The sequence below is a fragment of the Erinaceus europaeus genome, chromosome 12 (genome assembly GCF_950295315.1).
Source record: "Erinaceus europaeus chromosome 12, mEriEur2.1, whole genome shotgun sequence".
Classification (NCBI taxonomy): domain Eukaryota; kingdom Metazoa; phylum Chordata; class Mammalia; order Eulipotyphla; family Erinaceidae; genus Erinaceus; species Erinaceus europaeus.
In genome coordinates this window covers 99,649,193-99,666,687 of record NC_080173.1, presented here as the reverse complement: position 1 = coordinate 99,666,687, position 17,495 = coordinate 99,649,193, and the positions used below count along the sequence as shown (strand labels likewise).

Sequence of the window (17,495 nt, the reverse complement as noted above, 5' to 3'; positions counted from 1 at the left end):
ACTGGAAATAGAACCCAAGTTAAGAAGTCGGGGCCAGGCGGTGGCGCACCTGGTTGAGTGCACACACTACAGTGTGCAAGGACCCAGGTTCAAGCCCCCAGCCCCCACCTGCAGGGGAAAAGCTTCACGAGTGGTGAAGCAGTGCTGCGGGTGTGTCTCTGACTCTCCCCCTCTCTATCTCCCCTCCTCTCCCCTCTCAATTTCTCTCTGTCTCTATCCAACAGTAAATAAATAAAAGAGAACTCAGTCAATATAGTCAACAGATCACATGCAGCTAGAGAAAGAACTACTGAACTGCAAGACGCAAGACCAGACATGTGGCCTGAAGCTTGAGAGAAGGGGAACCGGGAAACACTGAGAAGCGCCTCCAGGCGTGTGGAGCAAGATGAGGGAAAGGTTTCACACACTGGAGTCCCCAAAGCAATACTTAAGAGAGCTGATGACCGGAAACAAACAAACAAACAAAAAGTAGTAAAAAAATCAATGAAAAAAAAATAATAAAGCTACAGTTTTCCTGGCTCAACTAGGAATAGCAAAGAGAACACAAGACAAGACCAGGATCACTGCAGGAGCCCACCAAGCCACAGACTGTTGCCAGCTGCCACTATGAACGGGTCCAGCCTCTTCCTGCCTCATTTCCAGAGAGATGCATCAGCCCAAGCCGGCAAGTACCTCTCTCTTGACCTTCTGGCCAAGTTCTTCCTAACTCACTGCCTGTTCCCCATGAAGTATAGCTGCTATCAAACCTTCTGGAGTTCATGCTCGAAATATCTATTCTGCAATGTCCAAACAAGAGTCTGCTCCCTGTGAAACTGGGCTAGAACATCCTGGCTAACTTCTGAAGCAGTAACTGTAGGGCAATATTGAGAGTGGTGAAGTTGGAAGGATTAGCATATACTGTAAGGAATCACTACAAAATAAACCTGACTTTTGGGGGCATAAATTTTTGTCCCTAAGGTTTTTATGTTTGTTTTCCCCAAATCCTTTTAGCTTAATCTTTGAGTCTAATAATCATTTCTATTTAAAAAAAAAAAAAAAAACCCTCACAAGTTGTTATGAGGATTATGACTTTTTTTCTCACCAGAAACAGTTTCTTTGTTAAAAAAAAAAAAATGGAACACTTCACTAAAAAAAAATCGAGCTATGGATTAAAGAAACCTGGGGGTCAGGCAGTGACGCAGCAGGTTAAGCGCACTTGGCACAAAGGTCCCAGCTCGAGCCCCAAGTCCTCCCCCACCCCCACCCCACCCTGCTCCCCACCTGCAGGGGGGTCGCTTCACAGGCAGTGAAGCAGGTCTGTAGGTGTCCATCTCCCTCTCCCCCTTCCTCTCTTGATTTGTCTCTGTCCTATCCAACAACAACCCAGAAGGACAATAAACAACAAGTGCAACAAAAGGAGGAAAAATAGTCTCCAGGAGCAGTGGATTTGTAGTGCAGGAACCGAGCCCCGGTGATAACCCTGGAGGCAAAAAAACAAAAAAACAAAAAAACAAACTTACGAATGGCCTAACTAGGCAAGTCATTGTCAGATCACTAAATACCAAAGACAAAGGGAAAGTTTCAAATCAGAAGACACATGACCATGGAAGAAACTCAAAGTGGCAGCTGACTTCCTCAGAGCAATGGGCCGTGTCCAGTTTCCAGGGCTGAGAGGGATTGCTTTAGACTGAAGGGAAACGGTCTGGGGTGGAGGCGCCGGCAACCCAATGCCTTCCAGTCCTGCACCCAAATGTCCCTGCCACCCATAATCCCCATGTGGGTCACTGCTGTCCACACAGAGCCTTCTTGTCTCCTACTGGAGGCAGACATCACTACCCCAGTGACCTCCTAGCAAGTCTGAACCAAGTCCTGGCCTCGTACCTCGTGGGACCCTGCGGTGCACTCTTTTTTTTTTTTTTTAAGACTTATTGATTCATGAGAAATGACAGGAGAGAACCAGACATCACTCTGATACATGTGCTGCCAGGGATCGAACTCAGGACTTCATGCTTGAGAGTCTGGTGCTTTAGCCACTGCACCACCTTGCGGACCATATACCTGAGGTGCGCTTTCTAATCAGGGTCCCCTAGGTCCCTACCAACCTGTCAGGTGGGGGCTAGGGGCTTGAACCCGGGTCCTTGCACACTGTAGTGTGTGCACTCAACCAGGTGTGCCACCGCCTGGCCCCGACTTAACTTGGGTTCTATTTCCAGTTGTGGGATTTTGATGTGGTAGGTTTCAGGTTCAGGATTTCTGCTGGAACTCTCCACCTTGCAGTCTTCCTGCCTGAACTTGCATTAACCTCAGTGCTTTTGTATTTCCTTTCTGATCATTCTAGTATTTGTGTCTCCTGTGAGTGTATTACTATCGTCCATATTTTTTTTTTGCCTCCAGGGTTATTGCTGGGGCTCGGTTAGAGCCCCATGTTGGGTGCCAGATGCCAAGGTAGCGTGGGGGTGCGTGTACTCTCTGAGTTGGAGAGAACTCGACCAGAGCCAGCCTGAGCTGCTACTCACTCAGCAATGCGGGAGACATGACCTGAACTCGTGGCAGAGTGGCAAAGCAATGTCTTTATTGATCAGAGAGCAACGCTTTTGAAGGCCAGACCCAGAAGTGACAAGTCGGAAACAGAAATAGCTAGGAAAGGGGGCAGGGAAAGGCAGAAGTGGGCTGGGAAGGTAGAAACTTCCTTAGCAACTGTTGCGAGGGTTTTAACTGGTAGGATTAATAATACCCTGCAGGCAGGGAGGGTCTCGAGGTATAAAGAAGATAGATGGAAGGAATGGAATGGGTGGGGATCTTTCAGGCAAAACAATGATTATATGGATAATAAGGGAGCAGGTCAGAGTATCAGGAATGCAGGGTGCTTTGTGAGGCTCCTCATAATTTCCCTACATCTCCCCCTTTCTTTTTATCTAATGGCCATAGTATCAGGAATGCAAGGTGGAGCAGGGGGAGCTGGCTTAATGTTTTAAGGAATGCCAGGCTCCTGGAGGCAGAAAAATGCAAGGTGCTTTGTGAGGCTCCGCACAATTTCCCGACATCTCCCCCTTTCTTTTTATCTAATGGCCATAGTATCAGGAATGCAGGGTGCTTTGTGAGGCAGGGAGTCTGATAAGACGAGGCACACCATTGGGGTTACTCCTGTCCCTTCTTGCTCAACCTCTCGGCAGAGATACTGACAGGATAGACGCACTCCTCAGGTCAAGCCCTGCCAAGCTCTACCACATCCTCATAATTTCCCAACATCGTGCCGGCACCATGAATCCATTGCTCCCAGAGGCTATTTTTTCCCCTTTTGTTGTCCTTGTTGTCTATCATTGCTGTTATCATTATTGTTAATAGTATTGTTACTGTTGTTGGATAGGACAGAGAAAAATGGAGAGAGGAGGGTAAGACAGAGGAAGAAAGAAAGAAACCTGCAGACCTGCTTCACCGCCTGTGAAGGGACCCCCTTGCAGGTGGGGAGCCGGGGGCTCAAACCGGGATCCTTACGCTGGTCCTTGTGCTCCACGCCATGTGTGCTTAACCCACTGCGCCACCGCCCGATGCCCTATTGTCCATATTTCTTCCCCCTCAGGGTTTTTGACTGGTTCTGCCTGCTGAGCTTCCACAGCTGGCCTAAGGTGGCATTGTGGGCAGTCACTCCCCACACACAGCCCCCCACATTTCAATGCATAGCCCCTACTCAACTGTAACCCTCACTGCTCTCTCTTGCCCCTCTGTGTCTAGCTATCACCTATCACGGCTGTCTGTCTTCCAAGGCCACCCTGTGAGCTATTTTTTGTTCTTCTTTTTTTTAAGTAGAAGCAGAGAGAAATTGTGAGGGAAGGGAATGATAAAGAAGGAAACAGAGAGGCACCTGCAGCCCTGCTTCACCACTCATGAAGCTTTCCCCCTGCAGGTGGGGAGCAGGGGCTTGAACCTGGGTCCTTACACACTGTAATGTGAGTGTTTGACCAGGTGCGCCACCGCCTGGCCCCCACCCCATGAGTTCTTAGACCCTCAGCTGCAGCCCTGAAACCCCAACAGTTCTAGCTTGGCTTGGATAATTCAGAAAGTTGGAAAAGAGCATTATGGATGGCCTGGGCCTCTCACTGCTCAGAGAGACAGTGTGGATGTCTACGTCCAGGAGATGCAGCGTCAGGAACGCGGTGGGGTCAGGGCCACCCAGGGGGTGACTTCCTTTGTCTGGTGTCGGAGCAATGGCACCGTGTCCAATTTCACACACCACTGGGGCCTGGTGGAGGTGCACACACACATCACAACTCCACGCGCTATCAAGTCTCCTTGGGGGTGGGGTGGGGGCTTCCTCTGCTTCCTCCCTGGTGTCTGAGAAGGTCCAGTGACCACTTCAAGGTCTTCTCGAGGCCTCCTCCATGCCAGCTACGGGGACACAAGTCAGCCGGAGGACATGGCCCAGAACTGACCAAGGGCTGAGAGAACTCCCACGTGCCCCAGACCTTGACCTGCTGCCCCGCCCAGTGCAGGCAACAATGCCCAAGTCACACCCCTCTCAGCAGAAACACTCCCCCACGCTGGCTCTCAGGGCGAGTCTTCACGTAGCACAGAGGCAGGTATGCTGCTGTCCAGATGTGGGGAACAGTCCACACGTTAGTAGACGTGTCCCTGGTCTTCAGGTGGGGGGAAATCAGAACCAGAAGCAGGTGCTCAGGACCAAGCCAGAGGCTTCAGGTTTGCCAGCAAGCCCTCGGCCCACCATGCTGTCTGGTCACAGGTGAGACCTGAAAGATGACTGTGACATGGCACGTGAAGAGGCCACAAGCCAGCCTGATCTGTACACACACACACACACACACACACACACACACACACACACACACACTCATATTCACACATTCACTCACACATATTCACACAATCACAAACATGCTCACACACACACTCACATTCACACACACTCATATACACACACATTCACTCACACACATACACTCATGAGCACACACACTCACACACACACACATTCCTGCACACATATACTCTTGTACACATACACATTCACACACTCACACACACATTCATACACACTCACACACTCATATACACACACATGCACACACACTCATACACTCACACACACACTCATATACACACACATTCATATACACACACACTGACACACACACACTCATACACACACACTCATACACTCACACACACACACTCATACACACTCATACACTCACACACACACACTCATATACACACACACTGACACACACACACACTCATACACACACACACTCACACACACACACTGACACACACACACACTCATACACACACACTCATACACTCACACACTCATATACACACACATTCATACACACACACTGACCCACACACACACTCATACACTCACACACACACACTCATACACTCACACACACACACTCATACACACACACTCATACACTCACACACACACACTCATATACACACACACTGACACACACACACTCATACACACACACACTCACACACACACACTGACACACACACACACTCATACACACACACTCATACACTCACACACACACACTCATATACACACACATTCATACACACACACTGACCCACACACACACTCATACACACACACTCATACACTCACACACACACACTCATACACACACACACTGACACACACACATACACACACACACTGACACACACACACTCACACTCTCTCACACGCAGTGCTCCACAATCTACACACCCTGAGGCCACGTCATTGCACTTTTTCATTTCTAACGTGGCTGTGAGACACACAGTCTTCCCAGGGCTGGTGGTTTTCATTTTTTCCTTCCTTCTTTCTTTCCTTCCTTCCGTTTTTCTTTTTCTCCCTTCTTCCCTTCCCTTCTTTCTTCACAGAGCACTGCTCAGGTCTGGCTTATGGTGGTACCATGGGTTAAAAACATCAAAGCCTCAATAGTTGTTTTTTTTAATATTTATTTATTCCCTTTTGTTGCCCTTGTTATTACTGCTGTTGTTATTGATGCCGTTGTTGTTGGATAGGACAGAGAGAAATGGAGAGAGGAGGGGAAGACAGAGAGGGGGCGAGACAGACAGACACCTGTAGACCTGCTTCACCGCCTGTGAAGCGACTCCCCTGCAGGTGGGGAGCCGGGGGCTCGGGCCAGGATCCTTACGCCGGTCCCTGTGCTTTGCGCCATGTGCGCTTAACCTGCTGCACTACCGCCCGACTCCCAGCATCAATAGTTTTAAATAGCCATTATACTACCTCTCTGCCCTCATCCATTCATTACCTTATCTCTTTAACAAAGATTTATTTATTAATGAGTGGAGAAAGAGACAGAACCAGAGAACCAGTCTGGCACATGTGATGCCAGGGATCAAACTGGGAGCCTTAAGTCCAACGCTTTAGCCACTAAGCCAACTGCCAGGCTGCGTCCTTCACTGTTGTAAAGAGGGAGACGGGAGAAATACCACAGCAGCTCTGCACCGTCACTGCCCGTGGGGTGCCAACGCTCGGACCCAGGACCTTGCTCTACAAGAAGAGTTACCGCCCAGACCAGGACTTGTACTCTCCAGTTTTAAAAACCTATAAATAAGTTTTAAAAGCTTAAATTCAAAATGAGGAGAGGAATCAAGTTCTACAGTAGCCGAGTGGAGTCTCAAAGGCTCCACAGGGCGAGGGCGAGATGGGCCACACCGCCTGGGCCCAGCCTGTGTCCGTCCCCACTCCAGAGGTCGCAGGTGCCACGGGCTACCGGGAAGAGTCCTGGCATTGCTGCCGCCACCCTGGGCCTGGCCCCCGGCCAAGAGGACACACGGGAGAAGGCCCCTCGCCACTGGGGCGGCACGGAGGGTCAGCGGAAGCAGGCCTGGACGGCCTAGGCGTCTGTGGGCAGAGGACGGTGCCACCCCTGTGATGCCACGGGGCCCTGAGCTCACTGACTCTGCACCTACAAGCCCACCACACAGGGGCCAGGGGTCCCGGTGCCCGCTGCACCCCCTCCCGTGGGAGCGCTCGGACGAGCCACTGTGTCCACGTGAACTAAGTGGCCAGGCCGCTGCCACTTAGGAGCGGGGAGGGTGAGCTAAGAGCAGGGCTGGAAAGCCGAGGCTCACGCGAGCGGGGTCTCCGTGCAGGCCTGCAGGGCTGCTCATTCACCTGGAGGTTCAGGCCCAGCCCCACCACGCTGGGGGCAGGCGCTGGACGTCTGGTGTCTTTTCCTCTCCTACTCTGTCTGTCTGGAAGTCGGCCCCAACAGAGGGGCTCTGAGGAGGACAAAAAGCAAGGCGAAGGAGTCGGACGTTGGCGCAGTGGGTTGAATGCACGTGGCGCAAAGCGCAGGGACCGGCATAAGGATCCCGGTTCGAGCCCCCGGTTCCCCACCTGCAGGGGAGTCGCTTCACAGGCAGTGAAGCGGGTCTGCAGGTGTCTATCTTTCTCTCCCCCTCTCTGTCTTCCCCTCCTCTGTCCATTTCCCTGTCCTATCCAACAACAACGACATCAATAACAACAACTACTACAATAATAAAAAAACAAGGGCAACAAAAGGGAATAAATATTATTTAAAATTAAAATATAGATAGATAGATAGATAGATAGATAGATAGATAGATAAAAAAGCACAGTGCAGCAAACACAGAAAGCTCTGCCAGGCGGGAGGACCAGCTGTGTACCGGCCCTGCGTGGAGAGCGGGAGTCTCCGCCTGGCCACTGGGGCGCTGCTCCCCACTGCACCGCCTGTCTGGACCAGCTCTCCCCGGGGCTCCTCTGCCACATCCTGAGCCTACGGCTGAGTAACAGGGTCAGGAGGAAGAGGGCGGCCACAGGTCTGTGTGCCCCTGCCTCAGCACGGTCCACCCCCACCTGCCACACCACAGCGGGACGTCCCCGCCGGACAGGGCTGAGGTGACTCAGGAAGCATGGGCCATGGCCAGTGGGGAGCGACGTTTGCCGGCTGAGGCTGCCGTCGGGCTCTGGGCACATGCCCTGGCACACGGATGGACGCCGTCCCCGGGTCCCAGCTCAGGGCTGGGCTGGGTCTTTGCTGGGGCGGGACCTCGCTCTGTCTCAAGTGGCAGAACCTGCTTTCTCTCCCTGAGCAGCAAGGCTGCTGGCCCAGTTTCCTCTGCAGTGCTGACCCCCGGCCAGAGGAAACCAGCTGCCCTCGCACACAGCAGAAGGGAGGTGGCGACCGTGGGGGCCGAGGGTTTGGGACTTGCTTGTTGAGGCACTAACAAGACATGCTCCCCTGCCCCGTGCCCAGTGGGGTGTGCAGCCCCTCTCGCCTGGCAGCCTCTCCCGCCAGGCAGGGCAGCCATGGCTGCCAACCACAACCCCCACCCCAGACGTGCCTGCCATCGGGAGGAAGTGACGGCGGGCTTGCAAACAGCAGAGGCAGCCGACACAGCCCGTCCCCATCCTCTCTGGGCAGCGAGCTGCAAGGCAGGAGTCAGCCGCACCGAGATGGCGGGGGAGGGGCTCCGCCCGGCGAGCAGTGACCCCTCTAGGGGCCAGGCCGACCCTCTGGGGCTGACTCCTCTCCTGCGGGGCTCTGCTTGTACAGGGAGGGGATGAATTCATCCTGGGGAGAGTAATTAAACAAATTTTAGAAGCAGGGTGGTGGCGCACCTGGCTGAGTGCATACACTACAGTGTGCATGGACCCGGGTTCAAGCCCCCGGTCCCCAGCTGCAGGAGAAAGCTTCACGAGTGGTGAAGCAGGGCTGCGGGGTCTGTCTGTCTGTCTCCCTCTCCTCTCTCTCCTTTTCTGTTTTGATTTTTTTTCTTTTTACCAGACCACTGAGCAGCTCTGACTTAAGGCAGTGCAGGGGCTTGAACCTGGGACTTTGGAGCCTCAGGCATGAGTCTCTTTGCATAACCATTCACTATCTACCCCTCTCCATTTCTTACTATCTCTATTCAATAAGTAAATAAAGATAAAAATTTTTTAATGTTTAAAATTTAAGGAATTTTGATCTGTGGAGTACATATGATTCCAATCCAGACAACAAACGTTTTCAAGATAACTATCATCAACAAACAGATTCTAACATTCTCGGGGGGCCCGGGAGGTGGCTCAAAGGCTGAGCACAGGATATCCATGTTTGAGGGCCCAGTAAGCCCACGTTTCGTCCCTGGTGTCATGAAAGACCAGAGCTAAGTGGCGCTGAGGCCTCCCCCATGCAGAAACAAGTAAACCTTTAACAAAACTCCAAATATAAGAAAAGCAAAGGAACGAGAACAGCCAAGACCCTGGGAAGGATCTGGGACAAAAGTGCAGGGGTGGCAGAGGAAGCTGAGTGGCTGTCAGCCGGGCAGGTGAGGGGTGAGGGCCTGAGCACCTGCCTCCAGTCCCGCCAGTCCCGTCTTCTCACCACAGGCCCTGGCAAGACAGCTGGCTCTAAAACGCTGTGGCTGAGCTTTTTCCCTGAGGACCTTCTACCAGCCGAGAAAGGGGAGGACCACAGAGGGGGCTCCCAACCACTGTTTTCCTTTTGTGTCACAGCCGGGGCTTCACTCTGGGCGGGCTTTTCCAGAGAAAGAGCTAGTGAGACAGGAGGAGCCTCCTCCAGTGCTGTGGGGGCTGGGCTCGAGCCTGACCGCACCACTCCTTCCTTGGCCACGAGCTTATTTCTGCTTTCACCTCCCCAGCCTGACCGCATTCCCGGCTGCCGGCCTCTCTGCAAAGCCGAAGCCGGCACGGGCAGCGTGGAAGCCGAACCCGCTTCCCTTCCCCGCCGTGGCGGAGCCCTGAGCTCTGTCTGTCGGGAGGCTTCACAGCGGCGGCCCGCTGCCCAGCCAGCACTCGCCTGGGCAACGCACGGCAACTTTCTTCTTTCCTTCTGCCTGTCAGCTGAAGACGGTCGGTCGGGGGGCTCCCCACGTCACGTGACCAGTCCAGGGTCAGCCGCGAGAGCCTGGCAGGGACTGGCCGGCTGAGGCTGAGGCTGAGGCCGGGAGCCGCTGCCAGCCACTCGGGTTCCTGCGGTCCGGCTTCTGCCGCTGAACAGAGAGCATCCCCCACCTCCTCCTCCACACGCATCTCCTAAGTCCCACCTAGTGCAGGAGCGCACGGACTGGCTCCTCCGTGCGGCCGTGGCGCTGACAGCCTGCCGCGTGTCTGTACGTCCATGAAGTTACCGTGAACGAGGATCCGGGTTCGAGCCCTGGAGCACAATATGGGGGAGCTTCCTAAGTGGTGGAGGGGTGCTGGGGCGCCCCTGGCTCCTTCTCGGTCTCTGCACTGAGTCCCAGAGGAAACCCTGGTAGGAGACGAGAAGCAGGCAGGGCGGCAGCAGAGAGCACCCAGGTTCTGCAGACACACTCTTGCCTGAAGCTCCAAAATCCCAGGCTCAGCCCTGCACCGCCATAAGCAGAGCTGAGCAGGTCTGGGGTTAAAATAACACGGTGGGGATGCCAGCCTAACAGCTGTGCAAACTGCTCTGAACAGTGACCTGGTTAAGGAAGAAAGAAAGAAAGAAAGAAAGAAAAGAAAGAAAGAAAGAAAGAAAGAAAGAAAGAAAGGGAGAGAGAAAGGGAGAAAGAAAGAAAGAAAGAAAGAGAGAGAGAGAGAGAGAGAGAAAGAAAGAAAGGGAGAAAGAAAGAAAAGAAAGCTTCACACAGTGTAGCCATTAAAGGCTTCCCTACTCCAGCTTCCTTCCAGCCTTCCAACAGGCAAGCTGAGACCATGAGCGGGTTGCTTCCATGAGCTGGCACTCGCCACACTTCTGTGTCCCAGCGCTGGCATCCAACCACACACCTGCTCTCTCTGTGAAGTCTCTCCCTCAGAGAATGCCAGCCCCATGAGCAGAGGAGCTGTGTTTTGCCCGGTTACCCCCAGGAACTCGTTTCTCTTCACCAATGAAGTCAGAGCCCCTTGACTGAATATTGAGGACACAATTACGCCTGTTTTTTTTTTTTTTCTTCTTTTGCCTCCAGGGTTATCATTGGGGCTCGGTGCCTGCACTTCGAAGCTGCTGCTCCTGGAGGCCATTTTTCCCATTTTGTTGCCTTTGTTGCCCTTGTTGTTAATGTTATTGTTGCCACGGCTGCTGTTGTTGTTGCATAGGACAGAGAGAAATGGAGAGAGGAGGGGAAGACAGAGAGGAGGAGAGAAAGACAGACACCTGCAGACTGACCCCCCTGCAGGTGGGGAACGGGGGACTCGAACTGGGATCCTGACATCGGTCCTTGTGCTTTGCGCCACGTGCACTTAACCCACTGCTAGCGCCCGGCCTCGCATCTCTACGTGTGATGTGAACGCCGCTGCCTGCTTTCTCGACCACTCGACGCCGTGTGGTGGAGAGCAGTCACACGGTCAGGTCAGCACCAAGCCCTCTACACTGTGACCCGCGACCCTACTTCCCATCAAGGAAAACAGAGACCAGAGGAGGGAGCTGCCGGCACACTCTGCCTGGGAAACTAAGAGCCACTCCAAGACAACCGGAGGGCCCTCAGCAGTGAGGACAGAAAGAGCAAAGGCGCTGCGGCCCGCTGCAGTGAGGAAGGGAGCAGAGGCGGGGCGCCCTTGTGGGGCTGCACTCCGCTTCTAGGGAAGACTCGGTGGCGGGCCGGGCGTGCGCTTTCTCCACCCGTCCACCTGTCCCCTAGTACACTCCCAGGCGAGTAAAGTCAAGCGAGAGCAGCGAAAGCGGGCTGGGGACAGGTTCCCGAGGGACTCCGGACCTGGTCCAAAAAGAGAAAGGCCAAGATCCATCTGGGCCCCTTTTCTGCCCTTACGTCATAGCGGGGCCCACTTCTCCGCCCCTCCCAGCTGCACTGAAAAATACCCCAGCCAGGTGCGTCTCAGGGAAAGCCAGTGTGCAGTGTGCTCCTGACAGCAGTGCACAGTCCGGGGAAAGCAGTGCTGTGCTCCCCAGGGCCCCGTGCCCTGCACTGGCCCTCCAGTGGCACAGTACTGAGCGCAAGTGTCACTATGCACAGGGACGAGGGTTCAAGCCCCCACTCCCACCTGCGGTGGTGAAGCAGGGCTGCAGGTGTCTCTCCCTGTCTCCCCCTCCTTCCAACTCAGCTTCTGTCTGTCTCTATTTTATAGACAAATAAAGGTGGGGGAGGGAAGAGGCAAGAACAGAACGGGTCAGTGTGTGCGGGAACTGCCCAAACCACTCAAGGCTGGCTCCCTGAATGGGGCCCTTACTGCTTAGTCACCAGGAAGGGATTTCTGAGCTGCTGGGGGTGGGGGTCAGGCTCAGTCAGAAAACAGAGTCCAGCACTGGGGAGGAGAAGGTCCAAGCCCCTGTGAGCACCGCAGGCTTCTCATCAGGAGAGGCGGGCGGCCAGGGGCCTGAAGGCGGAGTGCTGCGCTCTGAACCACGGATGCCCACACCCTCCGCGCGCGCAGACACACACACACACACACGCACACACACGCACACACACACTCACACACACACACACTCACACACACTCACACTGACACACACACTCACACACACACTCACACACACACACTCACACACACACTCACACACACACACACACTCACACACACACTCACACACACACTCACACACACACTCACACACACACTCACACACACACACACACACACTCACACACACACACTCACACACACACACACACACACACACACTCACACACACACACTCACACACTCACACACACACACTGGGAAACCCCATCTTGTCCTGAGGTGAGCTCCTAAAAAGGCAGACGAGGTGAGGTAGGTAGCAAAATGGTTATGCAGAGACTTGTTAGGCCTGAGGCTCCTAAGTCCCAGGTTCAACCCCTGCACCACTCACTCACTATAAGCCAGAGCCGAGCAGTGCTCTGGTTAAAAAAGAAAAAAAAAATTAAATAAAAGGGCAGATGAGGGGCCTGCACTGGGGGGAGGGTCCACTCCCCCTGGGACAGATGGGCTGGGGGGCCACAGGCAGGGGGGCTGAGTGGCTGGAGGGGTGGGGAGTCAGAGGAGGCCGGCCAGGCCCGGCGACCCAGACGGGGAAGGAGTGGGACCTGATCTGGAGCTGTGGAGACGGAGTAGGAGGTCAGACAGGGAGCGCTGGCCCTCCGGACAGACTTTGGGCACCTGAGACTTAGAGACGCATTTATCTCACAGCAGAAAGTCTGTCTCTCTGTCTCTCTCCCTATCTCCCCCTCCCTCACCACTTCCGGCTGTCTCTATCCAATAAATAATGAGGATGATTTTTAAAAAAGAAAAGAGAAAAGAATATTCTTTGCCAGTCCAGCCCTCTTAACAAAAGATTGTGTCTGGTGACCTGGGAGGTGGAGCAGTGGATGAAACGCTGGATCCTCAAGCATCAGGTTCCAAGTTCAGTCCCCAGTAACGCAGGTACCATAGTGATGTTCTTGTTCTCATCCGTATTCTCTCTCTCTCTCTCTCACCAGTAAGTAAAGCTTATTTATCTATTTTTAAAGTGGCCATGACTGTGTGGCCAGACACACACACATACAACTTCACAGCTTTAGACTACGTCATCTTTCAGACAGAGGCAGGAGTGAGAGACACCACAGCACCTGGCAAGTGTTGCTGGGACTTGAACCTGGGCCACAAGCACGGCGGGGCACGAACCCTACCAGGTGAACTACCTCTCTGGCCCTAGTAAAATACTTTTTAAAAAATAACATAAAGAAACTGCTGGTGGGTAAGAGTCTGAGAGAGGGAGCAGCACAGGCTCCAGTTAGGGAGGAGGGGAGGACCCCGGCTTCAGGTGCGAACAAGGCAGCAGGGTGGAGACTGAGCCTGGAGCGGGGAGGGCGCGGGGGCAGGGGCGCGGGGATGAGGGCTGTGCGTCATTACCTGGGCTGCGAGCCTTCCTCCTCCCCCTCCCGGAGCTGCTTGGTCTTCGGCTCTCCATCTTCCTTGTCCTGCGGAGGAAGGAGAACACGGCCTGCTCAGATCAACGCTCCTGCCCGAGCCGCCACTGAAGCAGGGGACGGGGCAGGGAGGGACACACCGCTCAGGGGCCGGTCACCCTGCCGATGACCCGTGTGGCGCTGCACTCAACCCCACCAGCAGAATCTAGAACCCCCGCCCGGGCAGCCCTCGGAGGACCCTCGTGGGAGCCGGGAGGCGTCAGGTGGTGGGAATGAAGCTGCCGGTGCCTCCCGGGACCCTCGCCGGCCAGTCAGCCGCCACCTTCTCAGCCGCGGATGCAGCCAGGGCAGGACAAGCCCCAGCTCTCCTCACGGCCCCTCCAGGCCAGGCTCGAAACAAGATTCACTCCCGCACTGCACTTGGGGGATCGAGGAGGGAATGCCAGTCTGAAGTCTTCACAGGGAAGCATCTATTCAAAATCTGGTCGCAGGCTGGCAAGACAGCTCACCTGGCGAGAAGGTGCCAGTGCCGTCACGGGCACGACCCAGGTTCAAGCCGGGAAGCCCTCGCGGTGGGGGAGGTGTGAGCACCATAGTGTCTTTCAGTGAGCAAACTGAGGTCTTCTCCCTCCTCCCTCCTACTCTGCTTTGCTTCTTAGCCACCAGTCACTGCTGCGTGGTTCCTGTTCCCAGTGTCCCCCCTCCCTCTCCCACTCCCTCTTTCTCTGAGGGCGAGAGACAGGGAAGGAGAGGGAGACACAGCACAGCACTGCCCCACTGCCCAGAAGCCCCCAGAGTCAGCGCTCCTAGGTGGCAGCCAGGGCTCAAACCCAGGTCCCTGTACAGGTCAGGTGTACACTCGACCAGGCGAGCCAGCCCCCGGACGCCCACTCTCTCTTTTCCTCAGTCATCGCAGGGGCCCCACTGCTTTGAGCCAACTTCTTCAGCTAGAAAGAGACGGAAAATATGGGGGGGAAGCACAGCACAACGCTCCCTCCAGAGTGCTGGGCTCGGGGCCAAGCAGGCATTCCCCAGAGGAGTCATCCCGCCGGCCACCCCCACCACGGAGGGAAGCCTCGCTCATCCCACCCTGGACTCGGGATGCCGCAGCCAGTGTCCTCCTGGGCGCTCTCCACACAAGGCCACGGCGGTCGGCCCTGTCCTGCACACCCTCGGGCAGGCGGAGAGGCTCCCAGGGCCGTGACCGAGCTGTCAGGGCGTGACGGAGCCCCGAGGGTCTGTCTCCCTCTCCCCGCACACCCGCAGCTCCGGAGGTCAACGTGGCGGGAGAGGAGGGGCGTTGGCGCACCTGGTTCAGCGCACACGTGACCACGCTTAAGGACCCAGGTTCAAATCCCCGGCCCCCACCTGCGGCTGGCAAGCTTCACAAGTAGTGACGTAGTGCTGAAGGTGTCTCTCTTTCTCGCTCCCTATCTCTTCCCTCTCAGTTCTCTCCTACCAAATAAGACTTGCGATGACATCAATAACAACAACGACAACAACAAAAAACAAGGGCAATAAAAAAGGGAAAATAAATATTTTTTAAAACTTTAAATAAAAAAATAAAAATAAGCACGGCTGGGGGAGGGAAGATGCAGAGGGAGGAGACTGCTCCTGGAGCTCCTCTTTGCCTGGTGCCCCCGTGTGGTTCCAGGAGCTTGAACTTGGGCCTTCTCACTTGGTGAGGTGTGCGCTCTACCGGGTGGGGTCTCCCCGCCCCCTTCACCAGCGGTTTCCCCGTGGCCCACGCCAGCAAGACTCGAGCCCTCACAGCTCAAGGGTTCTGCCACCTCTGAACCCTGGGCGTAGGCATCACGGAAAAGGAAGAGGTGTGTCCCAGGCCCCAGGCGGCAGCACGGCTGCTTCTGCAGACAGCTGAGCGCTCTCCGCTGCCCGGTCCTGCGGAGCCTGGATCCAGAGTTCAGGCTGAGTGTGCCGAGCTGGGCTCCTTGGGCATGGCGACGTCCGCACTCAACTAGGTGCCCCGGCACCGGGCCCGGAACTTGGCTGTTTTGACCACGTGTTTGCACCTGTCCTTCTGGGGGGAGACCTCATAAACCGAGCACACTTGCTGGATGGACACACCCCACCTGCTGCCAGAGTGCGTGACACACCAGCAGCAACTGAGGCCACGGGAATACGGGACCATGGGAGGAGGGAGGGGAGAAGGGAGGGCGAGGGGAGGTGGCTGAAGCGCCTTCTGCCGCCCTTCCCGCCAGGTGAAAGTGAAGGGGCCCTCTTTCCTCCTACCCTACCTACCTTTGTGCCCTGGGCACAAAGATGAAGAACCAGAACTAGCCTGATCTCCAGGGTCTCAAAGGAGCAAGTCAGAGCATGGAAACGGCAACAGAGGGACGTGATCTGAGAAGTCAGGGAAGGTGGCGGAGGCCTCATGAAATGTCCTCTGTATGTGGGGACTGGAGCAGCTATTGTCAGAGAAGGAAGTAACCCTCGCATTCAATCCTAAATGTCCACGGCGGGGAGGAAGGTGAACCGCACGGCTAAAGACAGAGCACCCCGGGAGTGGAAAGGTGCCTGCCTGGTCACAAAAACAGAACAGATGAGGGTCCTGGCAAGACCTGCAGGGCACACGCATGTGGCTGGCCCCAGGGGCTGACAGACGTGGGGTTCAGGGGCCTGATGGGCCTTCACCCGCCCCCCACCATGGCACTTATGTGAGGGCTGAGTCCAGCCAGGGGGCTCACACTCCAAAAGGGCGCTCTGGGGCAAGAGAGAGCTCACGCAACTTTGCCACACATGGGGGCCGGGTGGTGGCGCACCTGGTTGAGAGCACACGTCACAGTGCACATGGACCCAGGTTCGAGGCCCTGGTCCCCACCTGCAGGGGGAAAGCTTCATGAGTGGTGAAGCAGGGCTGCAGGTGTCTTGTCTCTCTCCCTCTCTATCTCCTCTTCCCTCTCAATTTCTGGCTGTCTCTATCCAATAAATAAATAAAGATTAAAAAAAAAAAAAACTTTGCCACGAGTGCAGCTCAGGTTCAAGTCCCAGAACCACAAGGGCGGTCTATGGCACCAGAGGACACTCCAGCACTGTGTGTGTGAGAGAGAGTGTGAGTGTGTGTGTGAGTGCGTGTGAGTGTGTGTGAGAGTGTGCATGTCCCCATCTGATGGGTAAGCAGCCCTAGAGCTATGGAACTGCATGTCACACCCCAGCTACACACATACAACAATAATAATAAATTCAGGTAAATCAAAGGGCACTCTGAGCCCAGGTAAGCCCGGGAGGAGACACGGAGCCCGAAACCAAGACACGGAGCCCGAAACCCCACCCCACTGGGCACCCCTGCTCCTTCCAGGACCTGTCCCAGCCTGTGGCTGCTTGCAGGAGGCTAGGTGAGTGCATGAGGGCGTGCAGGGGTGCCCAGTGGAGGTGCAGGGGTGCAGAGGGGGGCTCAGGGGTGCAGAGGTGCCCAGGTGGTGTGCAGAGTGGGAGAGCAGGGGTGCCCAGTGGGGTGTGGGGTGCAGTAATGCTTCCTAGCGCCCAGGCAAACATGTCTCACTGGCTCTGCGTTCTGCTGACACACCGTGTTCCACACTCAGGACAGACGAGGCCCTAGACCCTCATCCAAGAAGAGGTGGAGGTTAAGTGCAAAGCTGGTGGCGAAAAGCTCGAGGACCGGAGTGAGGATCCCGGTTCGAAACCCCCAGCTCCCCACCTGCAGGGGAGTCGCTTCA

At 55.2% G+C, this 17,495-nt stretch overlaps 1 protein-coding gene across 1 annotated transcript in view; it reads right to left on the bottom strand.

Annotated features, from left to right (window-relative positions):
- The window catches only part of CCDC12 (coiled-coil domain containing 12), a 51,116-nt gene that overhangs the window by 5,629 nt on the left and 27,992 nt on the right, over positions 1-17,495 (bottom strand). The window contains exon 2 of the mRNA XM_016192901.2: positions 13,784-13,851. Coding sequence (XP_016048387.1) covers positions 13,784-13,851 — 68 coding nt within the window. The remainder of the gene's footprint in view (positions 1-13,783; positions 13,852-17,495) is intronic.